This window comes from Oryzias melastigma, linkage group LG11 (assembly GCF_002922805.2).
Source record: "Oryzias melastigma strain HK-1 linkage group LG11, ASM292280v2, whole genome shotgun sequence".
In the NCBI taxonomy this organism is placed as follows: domain Eukaryota; kingdom Metazoa; phylum Chordata; class Actinopteri; order Beloniformes; family Adrianichthyidae; genus Oryzias; species Oryzias melastigma.
Genome location: NC_050522.1, coordinates 22,472,437 through 22,490,961, shown reverse-complemented (window position 1 = coordinate 22,490,961; position 18,525 = coordinate 22,472,437). Strand labels below are relative to the sequence as shown.

The 18,525-nt window shown below is 35.7% G+C and overlaps 3 protein-coding genes and 1 long non-coding RNA gene across 6 annotated transcripts in view; 2 read left to right on the top strand and 2 right to left on the bottom strand.

Moving 5' to 3' along the window:
- The window catches only part of LOC112162579 (E3 ubiquitin-protein ligase RING2-A), a gene marked incomplete at its 5' end in the record, with an annotated part of 6,229 nt that extends 3,341 nt beyond the window's left edge, over positions 1-2,888 (top strand). Inside the window, 2 exon segments of the mRNA XM_024298393.2 lie at positions 581-839; positions 2,336-2,888. Coding sequence (XP_024154161.1) covers positions 581-839; positions 2,336-2,482 — 406 coding nt within the window. The 3' untranslated portion in view covers positions 2,483-2,888.
- Positions 2,889-3,437: 549 nt separating this feature from the next.
- On the bottom strand, positions 3,438-6,699 carry rps18 (ribosomal protein S18). The gene is made up of 6 exons (XM_024298391.2): positions 6,565-6,699; positions 5,851-5,949; positions 5,682-5,768; positions 4,885-4,986; positions 4,560-4,651; positions 3,438-3,550 (listed from the first exon to the last, which is right to left on the bottom strand). The coding sequence occupies exons 1-6, from the start codon at positions 6,565-6,567 to the stop codon at positions 3,475-3,477; spliced, it is 459 nt and encodes a 152-aa protein (XP_024154159.1). The 5' UTR covers positions 6,568-6,699; the 3' UTR covers positions 3,438-3,474.
- vps52 (VPS52 subunit of GARP complex) overlaps positions 6,699-18,525 on the top strand; it is a 14,006-nt gene continuing 2,179 nt past the window's right edge. Inside the window, exons 1-18 of one of the 2 annotated variants that reach the window (XM_024298389.2) lie at positions 6,699-6,973; positions 7,394-7,475; positions 7,634-7,686; positions 8,129-8,204; positions 8,675-8,742; positions 9,424-9,599; positions 9,820-9,970; positions 11,260-11,360; positions 11,478-11,610; positions 11,689-11,746; positions 11,844-11,977; positions 12,366-12,521; positions 12,660-12,778; positions 15,095-15,218; positions 15,294-15,389; positions 15,542-15,649; positions 15,831-15,896; positions 16,336-16,447. In XM_024298389.2, coding sequence (XP_024154157.1) covers positions 6,878-6,973; positions 7,394-7,475; positions 7,634-7,686; positions 8,129-8,204; positions 8,675-8,742; positions 9,424-9,599; positions 9,820-9,970; positions 11,260-11,360; positions 11,478-11,610; positions 11,689-11,746; positions 11,844-11,977; positions 12,366-12,521; positions 12,660-12,778; positions 15,095-15,218; positions 15,294-15,389; positions 15,542-15,649; positions 15,831-15,896; positions 16,336-16,447 — 1,909 coding nt within the window. In that variant the 5' untranslated portion in view covers positions 6,699-6,877. The remainder of the gene's footprint in view (positions 6,974-7,393; positions 7,476-7,633; positions 7,687-8,128; positions 8,205-8,674; positions 8,743-9,423; positions 9,600-9,819; positions 9,971-11,259; positions 11,361-11,477; positions 11,611-11,688; positions 11,747-11,843; positions 11,978-12,365; positions 12,522-12,659; positions 12,779-15,094; positions 15,219-15,293; positions 15,390-15,541; positions 15,650-15,830; positions 15,897-16,335; positions 16,448-18,525) is intronic. The other variant, XM_024298390.2, reaches the window with a different exon arrangement.
- LOC112162578 lies at positions 12,132-13,643 on the bottom strand. 2 transcript variants are annotated; one of them, XR_004948714.1, is made up of 2 exons: positions 13,361-13,643; positions 12,132-12,790 (listed from the first exon to the last, which is right to left on the bottom strand). It is a non-coding gene; the product is annotated as an uncharacterized LOC112162578 (long non-coding RNA). The 2 variants fall into 2 exon arrangements; XR_004948715.1 differs by having other exon boundaries at positions 13,385-13,643.

The following is an 18,525-nucleotide window of genomic DNA, read 5'->3' as shown; positions in this document are numbered from 1 at the left end:
TTTTAGTTCCGCGCTATCTGGTCTTTTAGTTCCGCGCTATCTAGTCTTTTAGTTCTGCGCTATCTAGTCTTTTAGTCCTGCGCTAACTAGTCTTTTAGTCCCGCAGTATCTAGTCTTTTAGTCCCGCACTAACTAGTCTTTAGTCCTTCAGTATCTAGTCTTTTATTACCGCACTAACTAGTCTTTAGTCCCGCACTAACTAGTCTTTAGTCCTGCAGTATCTAGTCTTTTATTACCGCACTAACTAGTCTTTAGTCCCGCACTAACTAGTCTTTTAGTCCTGCAGTATCTAGTCTTATAGTCCCACGCTATCTAGTCTTTTAGTCCCGCACTATCAAGTTTTTTAGGGTTGAGGGAGTATTGAGTGAATTTGGACATAACCATCAACAAAAATTCAGTTTTTATTAAAACGAATGTTTTGACAGGAAATGATCACAACCACTGATTGATAGTCAGTTTTGGCAAAATTAAATTTACCAAATAATCACTTATCCATGAAGATACATTTAAATGCCCGACTAAATACAATTGAAGTTTATCATTCAGAAGCCTTTTTTCCTGATTTTTCTTCATTTTCCAGATACGTGAAGACCACGGCCAACGCCACCGTGGACCATCTCTCAAAGTACCTGGCGCTGCGCATCGCTCTTGAAGACAGGCGGGCTGACGGAGAGGCAGAGGACCGAGCCAGAGAGGAAGCAGGAGGGGAAGAGAGAGGAGGAACGGAGGGCAAAGGGGAAACGGAGGGACCCTCCAAGAGCGGAGAGGGAACCAGTCTGAACAACATCAGCGAGAAACAGTACACCATCTACATCATGACGAGGGGCGGACAGTTCTCTGTACGTAGACAGTACTCCTGTTTGGATTGTGTTTCTATGATGAGAAAAATCCTTTTTGTCCCTTTTTACTGCTTTTAGCAGCTGCTCTTTAAAAGAGCTAACTTCAGACTCATCTCCAGGATTCCTTTCATGTCAAAAATCTTGGAGAAAGTGGTCTACCTGCAGCTGGAGGAATTTTTAAGCCTTCATGACATCTTTGAAGTTTTCCAGTCTGGTTTTAGAGAGCGCCACAGTTCAGCGTTACTGAGGGTCAGTAATGACATCCTTCAGGCTACTGATGCTGGAGATCATGGGGTTCTGGTTCTGCTAGACCTATGTGAAGCTTTTGACACAGTGGACCACCATATTTTAATATCTAGGCTCCAGAACTGGGTGAAGATTTGAGGTACCGCACTAGATTGGTTTAGTTCATACGCAACTGGACGGACTGTGTGTGTTAATTTTGATGGTTTTAAATCTAGAACAGTCAGGGGGTCTTTTGGAGTCCCACATGGTTCAGTTTTATGGCCACTTCTGTTTTCCTTGTATCTGCTTCCGTTTGGGGTCCATTCTAAGAAGTTTCCTTTCACCTATATGCCGATGATAGTAAGATTTATCTCTAAGACAAACTTTTTAAAGTCAACAGCTTCTAACGTGGGTTTTAGGTTGGATAGTCGTTTTAACTTGATCACCAGATCAGCTCAGTGGTGAAAATGAGCTGCTTTAATCTTCGGCAACTCTTCAAGGTGAAACCGTTTTTATCTCCTGCACATTCTGAGACAGTAATCCACGTCTTTATCATGCCTCGGCTGGATTATTGCAACTCTCTTTACCTTGGACTTAGCCAGTCGTCTCTCAGGTCTCCAACGTGTCCAAAATGCATCTGCCCGTCTCTTGGTTGGAGGACGTAAGAGGGACCACATCACACCGATTTTAGCATCACTCCACTGGCTGCCTGTACATTTTGGAATTCATTTTAAGATTCTTTTATTTGTTTTTAAGTCTAATGGTGCAGAGACACCTCGACACTTCTTCTAGCCTACAGCCCCTCACACCCCTAACATTAACGGTGCAACAAAAAGGCCGACCATTATTGAAGATGTCCAGTTGTACAATTTTAGCCAGATGCCAGCTAAGATGAGGAAAACAAAGATGTTGTGAATCAATAATCTAGACATCTGCAAGTGGATGCATCAGAATAGAGTGGAGTGGGGTGCATGTGGCCCCCTTGGGAATTTTGTTCGTAACAAATGCAATCTTTTACGAAAGGCTATTTTTTCCACCAGTGTTTCGTGATTTGAATAAAAAATGCCAAAAAATATAATCAGAAAATGCCCACAAGAACATGTTAAAAACAATTTCCATTTGAGTTGGTTTTATTGTAAATATTAGAAAAAACTGGCTCATGTGTTTGAATTAGAAAAAAAACGAAATCCCATTAGATAACCCAAATTCCTACTTTAATTACAATTTTAGCCTAAATCTGACTCCTATGCTTTTTTTGTCCTTGTTTGCAGACACTCAATGGCTCTTTGACTCTGGAGTTGGTCAATGAGAAGTACTGGAAGGTCCGAAAGCCTCTGGAGCTCTACTATGCTCCCACCATGGACCAGCAGCAGCCCCAGCCCCAGCAGAAGTCCCCACCCCCCCAGAAGGAAGGATGAGGAGCTGTCGGCCGCTCGCTTGCTCTTCTAACCCACAGCTTTTCACAGCCACAAGAAAATGAGCTTTACTCCCCTGAAGAACGAACATCAAGGTGGAATCGTTTGATATCTTGAGTCAAACTGACCCAAACTGAGAGAAACAGAAGAACTGATCTGCAGCTGAAGAACTGAGTGACCAAAAGGTGCTAAATAATAGTGACGACCATCTTTCTATGGTCAGACGTGAAAGTGACCAAGTCGGTCAGGATCTCACCTCTGCAGCGGCTGCTGGTTTAGCTTTTCCTTCAGCACTCTGTAGTTAAGTTCCTCATGGCACAATTTTAACAACTCCAAATCTATCCGGAGGATGAACATGAGACCATTCCCTTAACTGCTCTAACTTGTGTAAATTATATTTTTCACTTTCCCTTTTCTCTACTGTTACTTATTTAGCTATTTATTTTTGGCAGCAAAATATATTCAAAACAGCATTTATTTAGTTCTCAGTACTTGAGGATTCACTGCATGCAGGTCTTTCCTTTAACAGGACGACTGTTCCTGTAAAATAGTTTAACTTTGGCTCTTCAGCTTAGAAGTTTTGACTTGAAACTGTTTCTTCAGCGTATCTGACCACACATCTTTTCCTTANNNNGTAAAAAAAAAAAAAAAAAATTGGGGAAAAAAAGCCATGAGCCTTAAGTTTGACTCCAAACTGAGTACTTTCAACTCTTGCTCCTCCTGTTTTGCACTTTATTTGCTGCAGCCATACACTTGGTTTTGTTTATGGGATATTTGTAAAGATTGCAATATTCCTTTGATATTAACTGTATCCTACTCTCAGTAATGCAGAAAATAAAACTACAATTCAAGATTGTGTCAGATTTTGCTTTTGTTTTATCAGCACGACTACATTACTGACTTGTACCCAAAATGTTTATCACTCTTAAATTTAACAAATTCACACGAAGACAAAGACTTTTGTTGTTGTTTTATTGAAACAAAATGAAGCGAGTTTACTTCTTCTTAGACACACCAACGGTGCGACCACGACGGCCGGTGGTCTTGGTGTGCTGACCACGCACACGCAGACTGTAGGAGAGAAGAATGAAAATATTTAATTCTTACAAAAAAGAAATCTGTTACTTCGACAGTTCTTCGGTTTCTCAAACAGGTTTTAGAAATATAAAAAAAAACTTTAGCAAAACTCCCAAATGAGAAACTGTGCTCATGTTTCTGCTGCAGTTTTTATATCATACATTTCTAAAAGTTTGGACTGAAAGTATGAGAGGTGCAACAGATCACAGCTGCTGTGGATTTTAATTTGTCCTTTATACTGATCAGAAAATGTTCTGAACTGTGAGTTTTGTAATCTGTTGCACCCCTAGAAAGCACTACAGAACCAAAATTGCACGCAGGACAGCATTTCTACTGTTTTATACATGAAACAAGAAATCTGCACCCTTTTTCCAACATTTTTAAAGCAATATTCAAAGTTTCTCATCCCATCAAAACTGCCATTAACTTCTTCAGACCTGAGCTAATATTTGAGCTAACCTATAGTCACAGAGCTCCAGTTAAAAAGAAAAAAACTATTTGTGATAAAATGTAAAATGTGAAGTCCATGCATGTAGATGTCAGGTCTTAAAAAGGTTAAATAAAAAAGATTAAGGATGAGATGCAAAGTAGATGACTTGATTAAATAAAACATTTATTTTAGCAGTTCAGTTTGGATAACGCTACATTATGCGTGTCAAAAATCCAAAATTTGTGGTCAAAACACTTAACATATAAAACCAAAATGTAAGGTTAACATAAAATACCAGAGTTTTGATATTTTTAGCCACTTGAAGGCAACCCATTAAAACAATTTAGAGTCGCATTCACTAAAATTTTAACAGCTAAACTCAATAATTCATTTTTTTTCCTGTGACATCTTCATGAAGTCTAAAATTCTCCAGAATGCATCATCATCTTTTAATTAACTAAAGATTTAAATCAAGAAGTTCTTTGCCAACCAACACACCAGATCTGTACATTTACACGAGTTATAAACCCACACGAGTAGCGTAGGATTTATGTTTTATAAATCAAATCTTACCCCCAGAAGTGCCTGAGACCACGGTGAGCCCTGATCTTCTTGAGCCGCTCCAGATCTTCTCTCAACTTGTTGTCCAGACCGTTGGCAAGGACCTGAGGAAAGTGTTAACAACCATTATGATTTTTGCTGTCTATGTAAAATCTTCAAACGTCTTTTCTTTCACCAATTTACCAGTCCCTCAAGTTGTGAAAAAGTGGCGTTTCAATGTGCTCATAACAACAGAAAAAGAGGGTAAAAGTGGCTTGAAGTCAAGTTGGGACATCTGGAGTTTTCTGATAATGACTCAACTCTAGATCAATATTCGATCATAAAAGTGTTGGTCTACCTGGCTATATTTGCCGTCCTTAACATCTTTCTGTCTGTTGAGGAACCAGTCTGGGATTTTGTACTGCCGGGGGTTCTGCATGATGGTCACCACACGCTCCACCTGGGGGGAGAGGAAAACAGGAACTGAAGCTCCACCAAACTAAAACAACGGGGGATATCACCATAAAGACATATATCTGCAAGTTTATGACTGTATAGATTTGTCAAATTTCTCTTTAAAACAATTTAATTGTTGCAAAAAAACAAGTTTATGTGTAACTAGTGATATAAAATGAACACAAAAACCAACTGAAATATTTTTGCTTAAATAAAAAACCCAAAAGTAATTTATTACAAAAATAACAATTTTATAAGGAAATACCTTTTTAATTATGATTTTTAAACCTGCCCTATAAAACTGGTTATGTGCAGCATTGATGCTCATCACAGTAAGATTTTGGACTGCTGTGTTCCAGCAACTTCCCTACATTACACATGCATCAAGACATTTTTTTCAGCAAAGAAAGAAACTTGTTGCAAGTCTGTGACATTTTGTTCAATCAAAGAAAGTGACCATCAACAAAGAATTTTCTAAACACATGTGCCCTACGCTGAACTTTTTCTTGGCCGGACAGAACAGAAGAAGGGTTAGTAACAGTTAGCCTTGAACGTGGTGAAAACATGTCTGGGCAATGAGCATCTTGGCTGCACCTACTACATGAATTCCAGCAGTTTTAGTGGACATAAACACAAATAACATCAGCTTAAATCAAAAGCTCATTTGCCATCAATTTAGAGATTTCATTGCCGTCTTACCTCCTCATCCGTCAGCTCACCAGCTCTCTTGTTGAGGTCAATGTCAGCCTTCCTCAGGACGACATGGGCGTAACGTCTGCCAACACCCTTCAAACCAGGTGAACAATAACGTTTATTATTTGAGTCAAGATGCTCTGCAGAAACTTGAACAGTCCCACAATTAGATTACCTTGATGGCGGTGATGGCGAAGGCGATTTTCCTCCTACCATCGATGTTCGTGTTGAGTACACGAAGAATGTGCTGGAACTTCTCGGGGATTACCAGAGACTATAAACAAACAAAAAACATCCTTAGACATGTGAGATCCTGCAAAAGTCTGTACAAACCTCAGTACACTCTGTAGTAAGTAAGTGATGCTGAATATATATCGTGCTAAAATGCTCTGGGCTAATGATTTAGCTTGAAAAACACAACTGCTGTTACATATAAAGAAAACTATATTATACTATCTTATACAAATTTAATTTGAGGGAACTGTAGAAACATCAGCTTGAAAATATCATGCAACCCTAAAACCTATAGCAGCTAAGTTAGCCTACTCAGATTAGTTTTTCGGGCAAATTCAATGAAGAACCTCCAACAAAATTTCCAATAAAACTTTGACGTATTAAAGTCGTATTGCAAATAATTTTGTTTAGTTTAACCAACATCAGAAATGTAGTTAACATAGAAACGCTAGCCGGTTAGCTTACGTCGGCGCTCACACTTTCAATAGCTTATCCTTCAAAATCCCTTTACTATTGTGTAACCAATATTCGACTTTTTTACTTCGATGTTGAGTAAATAGCCATAAAAGTGATAACTTGTGGACAGAAATTGCGAGTGAAGCTGGATGACTCTAGATTTCAAGACTGTTTCACACTGGTAGAAAATGTTTCTTACCATCTTGGATGTCGGTTCCGTGCGAAGAGGAAGTAGCGGAGTTCTCGCGAGAGGTTGAGGTGGTTAGAAACGGAAATTGGTCCGTGGTTTTCAATCTGTCCGTCAGGGACTTTTTTAGTTTAAAATAAAATAAAATAAAAATAGCCTACTTTGATTTAACAGACTTCATAAAAATCTTTTGCAGTTCACGTAAATATAAATGTTAAATTCATATTTTATATTTGTTTTTATAATGCCTAAAAAATGTTACAGTGACCGGGGTGGAACTTTTTTTTTTTTTTTTTAAACCCAGTCATCTACGTAATTTGCCACCATGGCGGAGGAAGCTGTCGCTAACTTAGGAGCGATATCCGATGTAAACACACCAGGAAATCCAACAGAAATTGCAATGGCATATCTTCAAAATGAGGTGACATTTACTGATTTAAAAGGTTTTATTTAGGGGCGGGAGAAAGCTCCGCGTTAGCTTGTCCTGTTGCCTTGTTAGCATTTAAAAGCCTACCTCGGCACAAAAATACATGAACGATCTAATTTATTTAGCATATATATCGAGTAAAATATTTTTTTTAAATTAAACGTGTGGTATGAAATGTCAGTTTGTAAAAGTTTGTGTATTGTTTTAGTCTTCGCTCTTGAACGATTTCCTGAATACGCAGCAGTCTAGTTTCACATCAATATTTTAGATGGAGAGATTGTTGTCAAACAAAACTGACTTTCACAGTCAGTCGGTATTTATTTATTTGTTTGTTTGTTTGTTTGCTGTTTAGCAATGGTTTATGCCTAATAAAGACAATAAAGGTATAATATTTACTTTGTGTCTTTTTCCCAGAAGACTGATGGAGACATCCCAAATCTTAACCTTGGAGAATTGGATCTCACCACCGACGAGTTTATCTTAGATGAAGTTGACAGTAAGAAACACCCAGTTATTGTTGATACATTTTTAAATGTAAAGCTTAATGCAGAACAAGTCATGGCTTTACAGTGTCGTTTTTTTAAGATTTAAGTTTCTTTTAGCTGTTTACTGAACTAATTTGTGTTTCTATTTTTATTTTTCTCTGTGTTTCAGTTCACATTCAGGCCAATTTGGAGGATGATCTTGTGAAGGAGGCGCTCAAAACGGTAAAATACGTACCCCAACTTTTTTTAAGACAGCCAATTAATTGTTGGGCTCAGCAACCATGTTTTGTTCCATATAAATAATTATATTTTTAACTAAATGGGTAAACTTACAGATTTTTGCTTTGATTTCGTGTCCCGATATTAATCTCTGTGAACAATTATTTATCTTAATTTTTTATTTTTAAATGGGTAAAAGTCTTTGACCATCGATGTATTTCAAGAGCAGTTACAGCTTTAAAAATTCCAATCAAAAAGATCATTTGGGTTTTAGAAAATCCCTATAAGTGAAGGTTTATTTTGCCTTTCCACTTTACTTTAAACTTCAATACCTCTAAATTAAAAAAAAAACAACAGTGGCTTTTATGGATTTAAGCCTGATTTAACACCGTTGACAGCACCTGACCTTTTTTGTTTATTTATTTATTTTTTGTTGTTCCTTCAGGGGGTTGATCTCCGTCAGTATTCCAAACAGGTGGAGACGGAGCTACAGAGGATTGAGCAGGCTTCCATTAAAGATTGTATCCTTCACTTTTTGCTGATAAAAGGACCTAGTACAAGAACACACCAAACAATTATTCTGGTGGTTTTCTTTAACTTTGCTTACTTAATATACTGCTGATTTATTTTTGCAATCTGATATTACATTTTTTTGTTTGTTCAATTTCAATGTCTTATAAAATAGAGCAGAATAAAAACAGATTGTTGATCTAACTGTGTATATTAACTAAAATTATTTTTTCTCCTCTCATTTTTTGAGAGTGTTGAGAGTGGGTGCTTCTTACTGTTTTGTTAGAGAAAACTTAAATATGAAATCTAAGTTTATATACATTCATTTGTAATCCAGTTTTATTGCATTAGGAAGGATTCCATCTGTCAAAATAAAAAGATTTAGCTAGAAAAAGTTTTACGCTAGCCATTATTTTTAATGGAAGTGAATCGAGAAAAGCATAAATCATCTGGATCGTTTTCCTGATTATTTGTGTTGCAGACATTAAGGAGAGTCAGAACATTGCTCTCCTGCATAACCAGATCACTGCCTGTGACTCCATACTGGAGGTAAGAAAAGAGTCCTCCCAGACACCTCAATATCTTTGCCCAAATGAAAAAAAAACTAACTCTATATCAATATTTTTTTAGTTTAACATCTAAGGTTTGTGTAAGAAGATGATGAAAATAGTAAATAAAAGCAAATAAAAAAGTATGATGTATTTCTTTTCTTTCTCAAATGTTCCAAGCGGATAAATTACTATTAAAAATCAAACAACTCCAGTTGTGACTTCTACAAATGACTAAAGAAGAGAAAGATTCTCTCATAATTCGCATATTTATTTTGGGTTCATGTGTACAAAATGTAAGTTTTACATTTTATTTTATTTTAATCAATTTAAGCTTTTTAAAATAAATCTTCTCTAATGAAGAAAGAGACCTATTTAATTTCTAATATATCTGTCAATTTAACAAGTTTTACTTGTAAAGCTAAATCACAATTTTTGGGTCATATTTCATTATTATTATTTAAACTTTTGTTTACAATTCAAAGTGTTTTACATAAATAAAACGTTGAAATCATTCACATTAACAAAAAGATTCAACAATTAGCTTTTCTGAATCTCATATTTAAAGAATTTGGCAAATTATTTATAAAAAATAAAGCTTAACTACCACATCCTGTTTTAACAATGAAGAAAGTACAATTCCAAACTGAAATCAGACATCTTTTTTTCCTTCTTCTTTCAGCGTATGGAGGGCATGCTGAGCGGTTTCCAGAGCGACCTGTCCTCCATCAGCAGCGAGATCCAGACCCTGCAGCAGCAGTCTGTCAGCATGAACATCCGGCTGAAGAACCGACAGGCCGTCCGCAGCCACCTCAGCCAGCTGGTGGACGAGCTGGTGGTGCCCGGAGCCATGATCTCGTAAGCTTCAACAGCCGCCGCCAACATACCCGCACAGGCAGTGAGAGGAGTCACGCTCAGAGTCATTCTCAGGACCAGAGTCATTCTCTGATTTGCTGTTAGAGATCATCATTTGTCCTAAATACTGCATGTTTTTATTTACAGTTTACAGGGAGAATGTGTGGCTATAAGTAATCTTTTTGAAAAAGTAAATGATCGATGATTCTGTGTTCTGTCACAGCACCATCTTGGACAGCCCAGTGACGGAGCAGGAGTTCTTGGAGCAGCTCCACGAGCTCAACAGCAAAATCAACTTTGCAAAAGAGCTCAGCTTTAGAGAGACGCTGGCCTGCTCCGACATTCAGGACATCGTCGACCGTCTCAAAATTAAGGTGAGAAGACGAGATGTTCATAAAAAGGTGTGTGGGGTATATTTTATTATTCTGCAGAAAAAAGATGATAGGTTTAAGTCTGGAAAAATGATAATTCAGGCTAAAAAAAATCCAGAAAAAGATGTGAACCGAGGCGGCTCTTGAAGCCTTGAAAGTCAAATGAGAGAAGACTTTGAAAAGTCCTAAAGATTATCCTGCCATCGCAGGAAAAAAAGTAACGGCAAACAAAAATAGAAAATGTGCAAAAAATATATATTATATGTATCTGCAGACAAAAAAGCAATCACAGCAAAAATAAAAAAGTCTTCTTCTTCTTCAAGCGATTGCAGGAAGAATAAAAAACGTAACTTTGGAGAAAGAAACGATTGCAGAAAAAATAAAAAAAGGATTTGCAAAAAAACTGAACGCTGATAAAATAAAAAGTAACTTTAGAGAAAGCAGTGATTGCAGCAAAAATAAAAAAGTAGCTGCAAACAAAAAAAGTGATGCAAACAAGAAAGCTGCAACAGAAGTCGATTATCGGGGATTCTTTTTGCCGACGCACACACCAGAAGTGCACTTTTTAAAAAAAAAAATTTTTAATTTAAAACAAAAATTACATACAGTAAATAAAAAAGAACAATAAACCGTAGATCAATTGTACAAAATAAACACCGGGGGGGATACAGAACAAAAGTAGAATTATGTTAAATTATACAGCTGAGCAAGATGACATTTAATTGACAATTGCTTTTTTGTTTGTACTGGGGGAAATGCATTGTATGTAAAAAAAAACATGGGAGCTTGATTGTTAAATTTAGTTTCTTGAATATAATACTTTGTTAAAAAAAATCTGAAGATTTCTTAAATATTCTTCTTGCAGCAGTACATATAGCAAAAACCAGTCCACCTCTGGTGTGTCCGTCAGCTAAAACAATCCCCGATAATTTACTTCCATTGTAGCTTTCTTGTTTCTTTTTTTTGTTCGCAGTTACTTTTTCATTTTTGCTGCTGTCACTTTTGTTTCAGATATTGTTTTATTTTTGCTGTTTCTTTTTTTGTTTGCTGTTACATTTTTTTTTTGCTGTGATGGCGGTTCTCAGCCACTGTAATTTTTTGCCAAAACAAACCTCACATTATAATCTCATTCTTAAGTCAAGATGCATCAAATACAACTGATTGTTTGTTGACTGACACGTAATAATTCAACATGTCAGTTTATCACCAAAACTCCAAAATAATCAATTTTAACTTCCTTCTTTGTGTTTCTCAATTCCAAACGACTTTAATTTTGTGGATTTGCTCCTCAGGCCGTTTCAAAGATCAGAGAGTTCATTCTTCAGAAGATTTACTCCTTCAGGAAACCGATGACAAACTACCAGATCCCACAGAACACTTTGTTAAAATACAGGTGAGGAAGTCCTTTAATAAGTTAAGTTTATTACCTATTGTTAGAAAATATGGATTTTCTTTTAAACTGACTCTAGATAAAAGTGTATTATCTGACATTTTTTCTTTCTTTCTGTAGATTTTTCTATCAGTTTCTTTTGGCCAATGAGAGAACAGTAGCAAAGGAGGTCAGAGATGAGTATGTGGACACTATGAGTAAGATTTACTACAGTTACTTTAAGTCATACAGCGGCAGGCTGCTGAAAGTGCAGGTCAGTGGATCAAATGTGTATAAAAAAAAGATAAAATCAATCTTTGGTTATATCTAATTATTGTCTTTGACGATTTAGTATGAAGAGGTGGCAGATAAAGACGACCTGATGGGAGTGGAAGATACAGCCAAGAAAGATATCCTTTAAATTGTGACGTTTTTATCTGACTTTTGAACATTTTATGCCTTAAAAAAAATAAAAAAGTTGTGGTTCTCCTTAACCTTGAGCTGCACGTTTTTTCTCCAAACCGTCGCTAAAGAGCAGGAACACCATCTTTACTTTAGGCCAGAGGGGGGCCATCCTGAGTCCAGCCGAGCTGGAGGGGCCCATCTTGGTTCCACACACGGCTCAGAGAGGAGACAGCAGGGTGAGAGCAGAAAACTGGGATTCTCAAACGGACCAATTGGTTTGAGTTTACATTAAATTTAAGCTTTTTCTTCTTATTTAATGTGAGAAAAAAATGTGAAGCAGGATTTCACGCTTATCAGGATGTCGAGGGCATTTCGTTTGTTATTATTTTATTTTTTATCATTTTTTTTATGGTTAAAATTTAGCTATTTTTAATTGTAAAAATTACAACACAATTTAAGATTTAAGCCTGTAAAGCACTTTGCTTTACTGTGTTTGAAAAGTGCTCTATAAATAAAGTTTGATTTGATTTTTTTGTTTAGAAAAGCTTTATATTAAGATGTTTTCTGTTATAAAAAATGATGCCTTTTTAATTTTGTTGTGGATTTTTCTGTTTCTTCTGCCAGTATCCCTATGAGACGCTGTTTCGCAGCCAGCACTACGCCCTGCTGGACAACGGCTGCAGAGAATTCCTCTTCCTGTGCGACTTCTTCATGGTCACCGGAAACTCCGCCCTCGACCTGTTCAACAGCATCATGGGAAAAACTCTCAGCATGTTTCTGGTAGAATAACCCTCTTTTCTGCTTACTTCGCTCTCGAGACAATTTCCAGAACTAATCTACACAAGATCTAAGTAGGCCTTGTTTCAAATATGTAAAAAAATAAATGTTGTGATTGATGCTCTCTGTGTCCTCCTGTAGAAAAGCATGTCCACCTACGTGTCCGACTGCTACGACAGCATCGCCGTCTTCCTGTGTATTCACATCATCCTCCGATTCAGAGCCATCACAGCCAAGAGGAACATCCCAGCGCTCGACAAGTCAGTCACTCACTGAAAGAAGCAAATGCGGATAAATTACCAAAAATATATTTATATTTTACATTTTATGTTTACTCATATTTTCGCTCTGTTTATATCAGTCCAGATTGTTGAGGTCTGATTTTTTTAGGATTTAAATTAAGAAAATACTCGAGGATCAAACCTTTATTAGGATAAAGTAAATCTGAGGTTGATTTAAAAAAAGCAAATTTATGCTTCCAGTTAAGAGCGTTATCAGAAATAAGCACATTATTTATGAGGAATTTGAAACTGATTCTATCATCATTTGTTGCATTAGTTTTACTCTTGCCAGCATGTTTTTACAAAATATGAACTATAAACTGACCACGAGTGACAATTTATTGTTTGTATTTCCTTTTTTTATGGATATAAGTTTATATGTATCCCCAAAAAACATTTTTGTCAGTTCTGTGATGACGTCACACCTCCCTGTTTCATAATTGTTCCTCATTTCATCTCTGAAATGACAATGCAAGGACAGATATGCACCAATAGATGACTCGGTTATAACTTATGAATTTTACATGTAAGACACAAAATTAACTAGAAATGTTGCGTTACCTGCAATAATGCTGGTGTAAATACCTTTTGCTGAAAGTACTCGCTGAAGATGCTGAAGCTTTTTACTAAAGAGGGTGATGGAATTTACTTTAATTGCTGAAAATGCAAAAGCTATTTGCAAAATGTTAAATTTGCTAGAAGATTGGAAATTTAGTTCAAGAACTATGAAACAGTGCTGAAGTTTTCCTAAATTTCTGAAAAATTTGTTGTGAAATTGCTTAAAAATTCCTAAAAAATGGCAATTTTGAAAAAAAAAACATTTAATGTGTTGTTTAAGTATGAGCTAAACTCCAAATTAGCTAAAAAAAAAAACCTTAGTAGATGCCAAATTAGGCAAAAAAGCTAGCTTGTTGCTACTAGCTAAACTCCAAAATAGCCTAAAATCCCTTAGTAAACTAAATTAGTCAAAAACATTAGCCTGTTGCTAAAATAGAAGCTAAGCTCTAAATTTACCTATAAAAACCTCAGTAGATGACAAACTAGCCAAAAACGTTAGCCTGTTCCTGAAATATTAACCCCAAATTAGCCCAAAAACCTTAATAGATTTCAAACTAGTCAAAAAAAAGGCTAACACATTGCTTAAATACTTGCTAAACTCTAAAATAACCTAAAATTCTTCTGTAAACTAAATTAGTGAAAAACGTTAGTATGTTGATAAAATAAAAACGAAACTATAGTTAGCTTAAAAAGCCTCAGTAGATAACCAATTAGCCAAACTCCAAAATTAGCATAAAAAAACTCATTAGATGCCAAATTAGCCAAAAAAAAGCTAGCACATTGCTTAAATATTAGCTAAACTCCAAATGGCTTAAAATTCCTCAGTAAACTAAATAATTCAAAACGTTAGCATGTTGCTAAAATAGAAGCTAATCTCTAAATTAACCTATAAAAACCTTAGTTGATGACAAATTAGAAAAAAAACTAGAGCATTGCTTAAATACTAGCTAAACCCCAAAATAGCTTAAAATTCCTCAGTGAACTAAATAATTCAAAACGTTAGCATGTTGCTAAAATAGAAGCTAATCTCTAAATTAACCTATAAAAACCTTAGTTGATGACAAATTAGAAAAAAAAACTAGAGCATTGCTTAAATACTAGCTAAACCCCAAAATAGCTTAAAATTCCTCAGTGAACTAAATTAGTCAAAAACGTTAGCATGTTGCTAAAATAGAAGCTAAGCTCTTAATTAGCCTATAAAAACCTCAGTAGATGACAAATTAACAACAAAAAAAAGCTAGCACATTGCTTAAATACTAGCTAAACTCCAAAATAGCTTAAAATTTCTAAGTGAACTAAATTATTCAAAATATTAGCCTGTTGCTGAAATAGGAGCTAAACTCTATTAGCATATAAAAACCTCAGTAGATAACAAATTAGCCAAAAACATTAGCATGTTGCTAAATCATTAGGTATTTAAAAAAAAAAATTGAAAATTACTATAAAAGGTTAAAACATAGCCCATGAATAGATTTAAAGGCTTGTTGCTAATCTAATTTAAATTTTGAAATTTGAAGACTTTCTCATTCATTTCCTATGTTGCATATTTTGTTCAATATTTTAAAAAAAGTTTATAAATACTAAAAATACAAGCCGTAATGTTCTGAACAAGCTGAACGCTTGATACCAAGATTTTTTAAATAGCTGAAAGTGTGATTGAGTTCATTCACACGGCTAAATTTAAATTTAAATAAACTGTTCTAAACAATCGAGTGAATGCGCTTGTGTGATTTTCAGGTACTGGGAAGCAGTGCTGGAGCTTCTGTGGCCGAGGTTCGAGCTGATTCTGGAGATGAACATCCACAGCATCAGAAACACGGACCCTCAGAAACTGGGAGTGCTGGACACCCGACCGCATTACGTAAGTCCGGTCACTCACACTGGATCATCGCATGCAAATAGGCGTGCATTAAGCCCGTCCTACCTGTTTTCTCAGATAACTCGTCGTTATGCAGAGTTTTCGTCGGCTATCGTCAGCATCAACCAAACATTCCCCAACGAGAGGACCAACGCTCTGCTCGGACAGTTGCAGGTAAAACACACATTTCTTAAGCTAAAATCAAAGTTTTGTTATTTTTAAACTTTCCTAAAACAATCATCAGGGATTATACAAGTGACTTTTTACATTTCCCATGCCCAATTTTCACTTTTTTATAAACATCTGTATTTATTTATTTATTTTAGGTTGAGGTAGAAAATTTTGTGCTAAAGATGGCTGCAGAATTTCCTTCCAGAAAAGACCAACTCATCTTCCTCATCAACAACTATGACATGATGCTGAGTGTCTTAATGGTGAGCACAGACGTTACTGCAGAAATGCACTTTATCAGGAAAAAGGAACAAAAATAAAAGATAAAAATCCTAGGCATCACAGATGCCATCTTATCTCCTAAATCAAAAATCTACAGCAAGTTTTTAATTTTTGAATTTTATCTTCATTCATTTTCTGGTTGTTGTGCTTTGGTTTGTCCAGGAGAGGGCAGCAGATGACAGCAAAGAGGTTGAGGGTTTCCAGCAGCTGCTCCTGGCCAGAACACAGGTATGAAGGAAGAAAAAAAAAAAAGGACACCAAAATCCCAACTATAAAAAACATCAGGCTTTACTGTCTTGCTTTTTTAACTTAAGTAAAGCTGCTACAGCAGGAGGACATTTGTGACACAGAGTGGGTTTTATTTTGAAAGGAACTTGTATGTGCTGCTGTCAAAAGTAAAAGAAGGTACAGCTGTTTTATAAATAGAAACATATAGACACTGTTGTAATTCAGTTATTGTAATATTTAAAAACGAAATTAATAAATGAATGCTTAGTTGGCAAAAAAGCATAAATATTGTGGATTTTTAAATGATAAAGTGAGACTTTGTGGCTCTTGTTGGGTTCTGGTCTGTAAGATAATAGACCAAATTACTCTTTTCCTTTAATGTATCATTTAATAATGTGTAAGTTGTATGTCACTGATCATTATTAATCTCCCTTTCTAGGAGTTTATTGAGGAGATCCTGTCTCCTCCTTTTGGTGGGATGATCGCTTTCGTGAAGGAGGCGGAGGCACTGATGGAAAAAGGGCAGCTGGACCGTCTGAAGAATGAAGAAGGTGAGGAAACGGAGAAAGACCTAATGGTCTTTCTGCACTTCTGTTTAATCAAGTGGCTTTTTTTAAGCTATAATAATTGGTGCTGGCCAGTTTTGCAGGATAATATTTTGTTGAGAGCTCATCTGATAAAAAACTAAATTTTAAGAATGCAGATATTTAAAATCTAATAAGAGTAGTTATTAAAAAATCTCCTCACATTCTGTATTTATAGATATACAATTAATAAATATTAGAAAAGTTTTCTTTTACACCAGACTGAACATTAGTTTTTATTTTTGTGGTACAAAGTTTAACATTTTAACATGGAAGTCAATGGGAAATTGACATTTGCCTCTAGTGGTCATTTGAAGAATTGCAATATTTGATATGCACATTCAGGAACAATATTAAATATTTCTGTATTTTATTCTTTTACATTTTACAATAAAAATATTTTGGTCAAAGCAAAAAAACTAATCAGAAAGGTAAATTAATTTGTGAAATTACGCAATGATTGCAGACTAACTTGGTGAACTATCATGCATTAGTTACTGTCTGTAAGGATTGAAGGGAGCATCGAAACACATATCTGACCGATTTAGCATAAAGGGGGAGTTTTGCTGTTAAAAGTCAACTAATAACAAATTCATACATGTAAATAGGAATCTTACAGCCCACAGTGGAATGTTTAGTCAATAACTAACTGAGTTATTGCTGAAGGTTACGGAGGCCACAGCATGGCTTGTGCAACGAGCATCTGCATTTTGTTCCTTGTGGGTGAGCAGCTATGCACTCGTGTACATAAATTTAGCAAGTTAGAGGCTGGATCCCATAGGGGTGCTTGTGTCAGAGATAATACGCCCAATATGAAAGTTTCCATTAAATACTGCATCTCTTTTTACACATTTTATCTTCTTAAAATGACATTTCACATTGATGTGCTCCCATTTTCACCTTTTTAATTTTTTTTGGCAATTTGGCAGAGGTAGAGAGGGTGGATGGTCTGCAGATAGGACATCCTGTAGGACAGGGGTGTCAAAATCAATCACACACAAGGGGCCAAAATCCAAAACACTCCTTAGGTTGCAGGCCGAACAGATAAACATTTATAGAACACTCTAAAACTACATTTTTAAAAAAGTAACTTTTTAACATAATTATGGACTAGATCTATGTGATAATGCTAATTGTGAATGCTGTAAGCTGAAGATGCTAATGATGATAGCTGAAGATGCTGAAACTGATAGCTAGAAAACACTGAAGCTGATAGCCAGCTAAAATATTAGCTAAATGCCAAAATAGCTAAGTTTAATGCTAATGTTTAATGCTAAAAACAAAACAAAAAAAGAAGGTTAGCCAAAACAGTTAGCATGTAGCTGAAATATTAGCTAAACTTCAAAATAGCCTAAAAAAAAAAAGCCTAAATTAGCCAAAATATCTAGCTATCATGTAGCTGAAATATTAAACACCAAAATAGCTTAAAAAATAAAAAAATAAACACAGGAATATGAATCATTTGATCTGTTTAAGAAAAATATCAAAGTTTAAGAGGAAAACAATCAGTTTCTCTGTTTTTGACGACACTTCTTCTTCTGCCCCTGTTAGAGGCAAATACTTATACTCAGATGCAGCGCCCCTAGTGGTTGTCTGAATAAAGCAACTGCTAAAAGACAACCGAAGCTTACTGGGAAAATAACAAATATATGAGCTTATTTATGCTAAAAAAAATAATAATAATAAAAATAAGTCGCCCCTGAGTATGAGTCGCTCCGCTGGCAAAACAATGAAAAAAATCTGTAACTTAAACTCCAGAAAATATGGTATTTGTTTTTCTAGTCTGAACTAATCACACTGATGGAAAACAATGTCTTTGTGAAGCTGCCATGACAAAGAACTAACTTGACTGAAAATGACGGTAATCTGAACGGTAAAAATGAGGCCAAAAGGGGGATGACCTCATTGACCAGAGAGGTTCAGAGAATGAGCGGTTTGGCGGTAAAAAGTCAAATCTGCGTAAATGTCAATGATTGATTATGTGGACATTTCGACTTATAAATATGAAATTAATCAAGAAAGTAAAAAAGGTTAACAATACATGT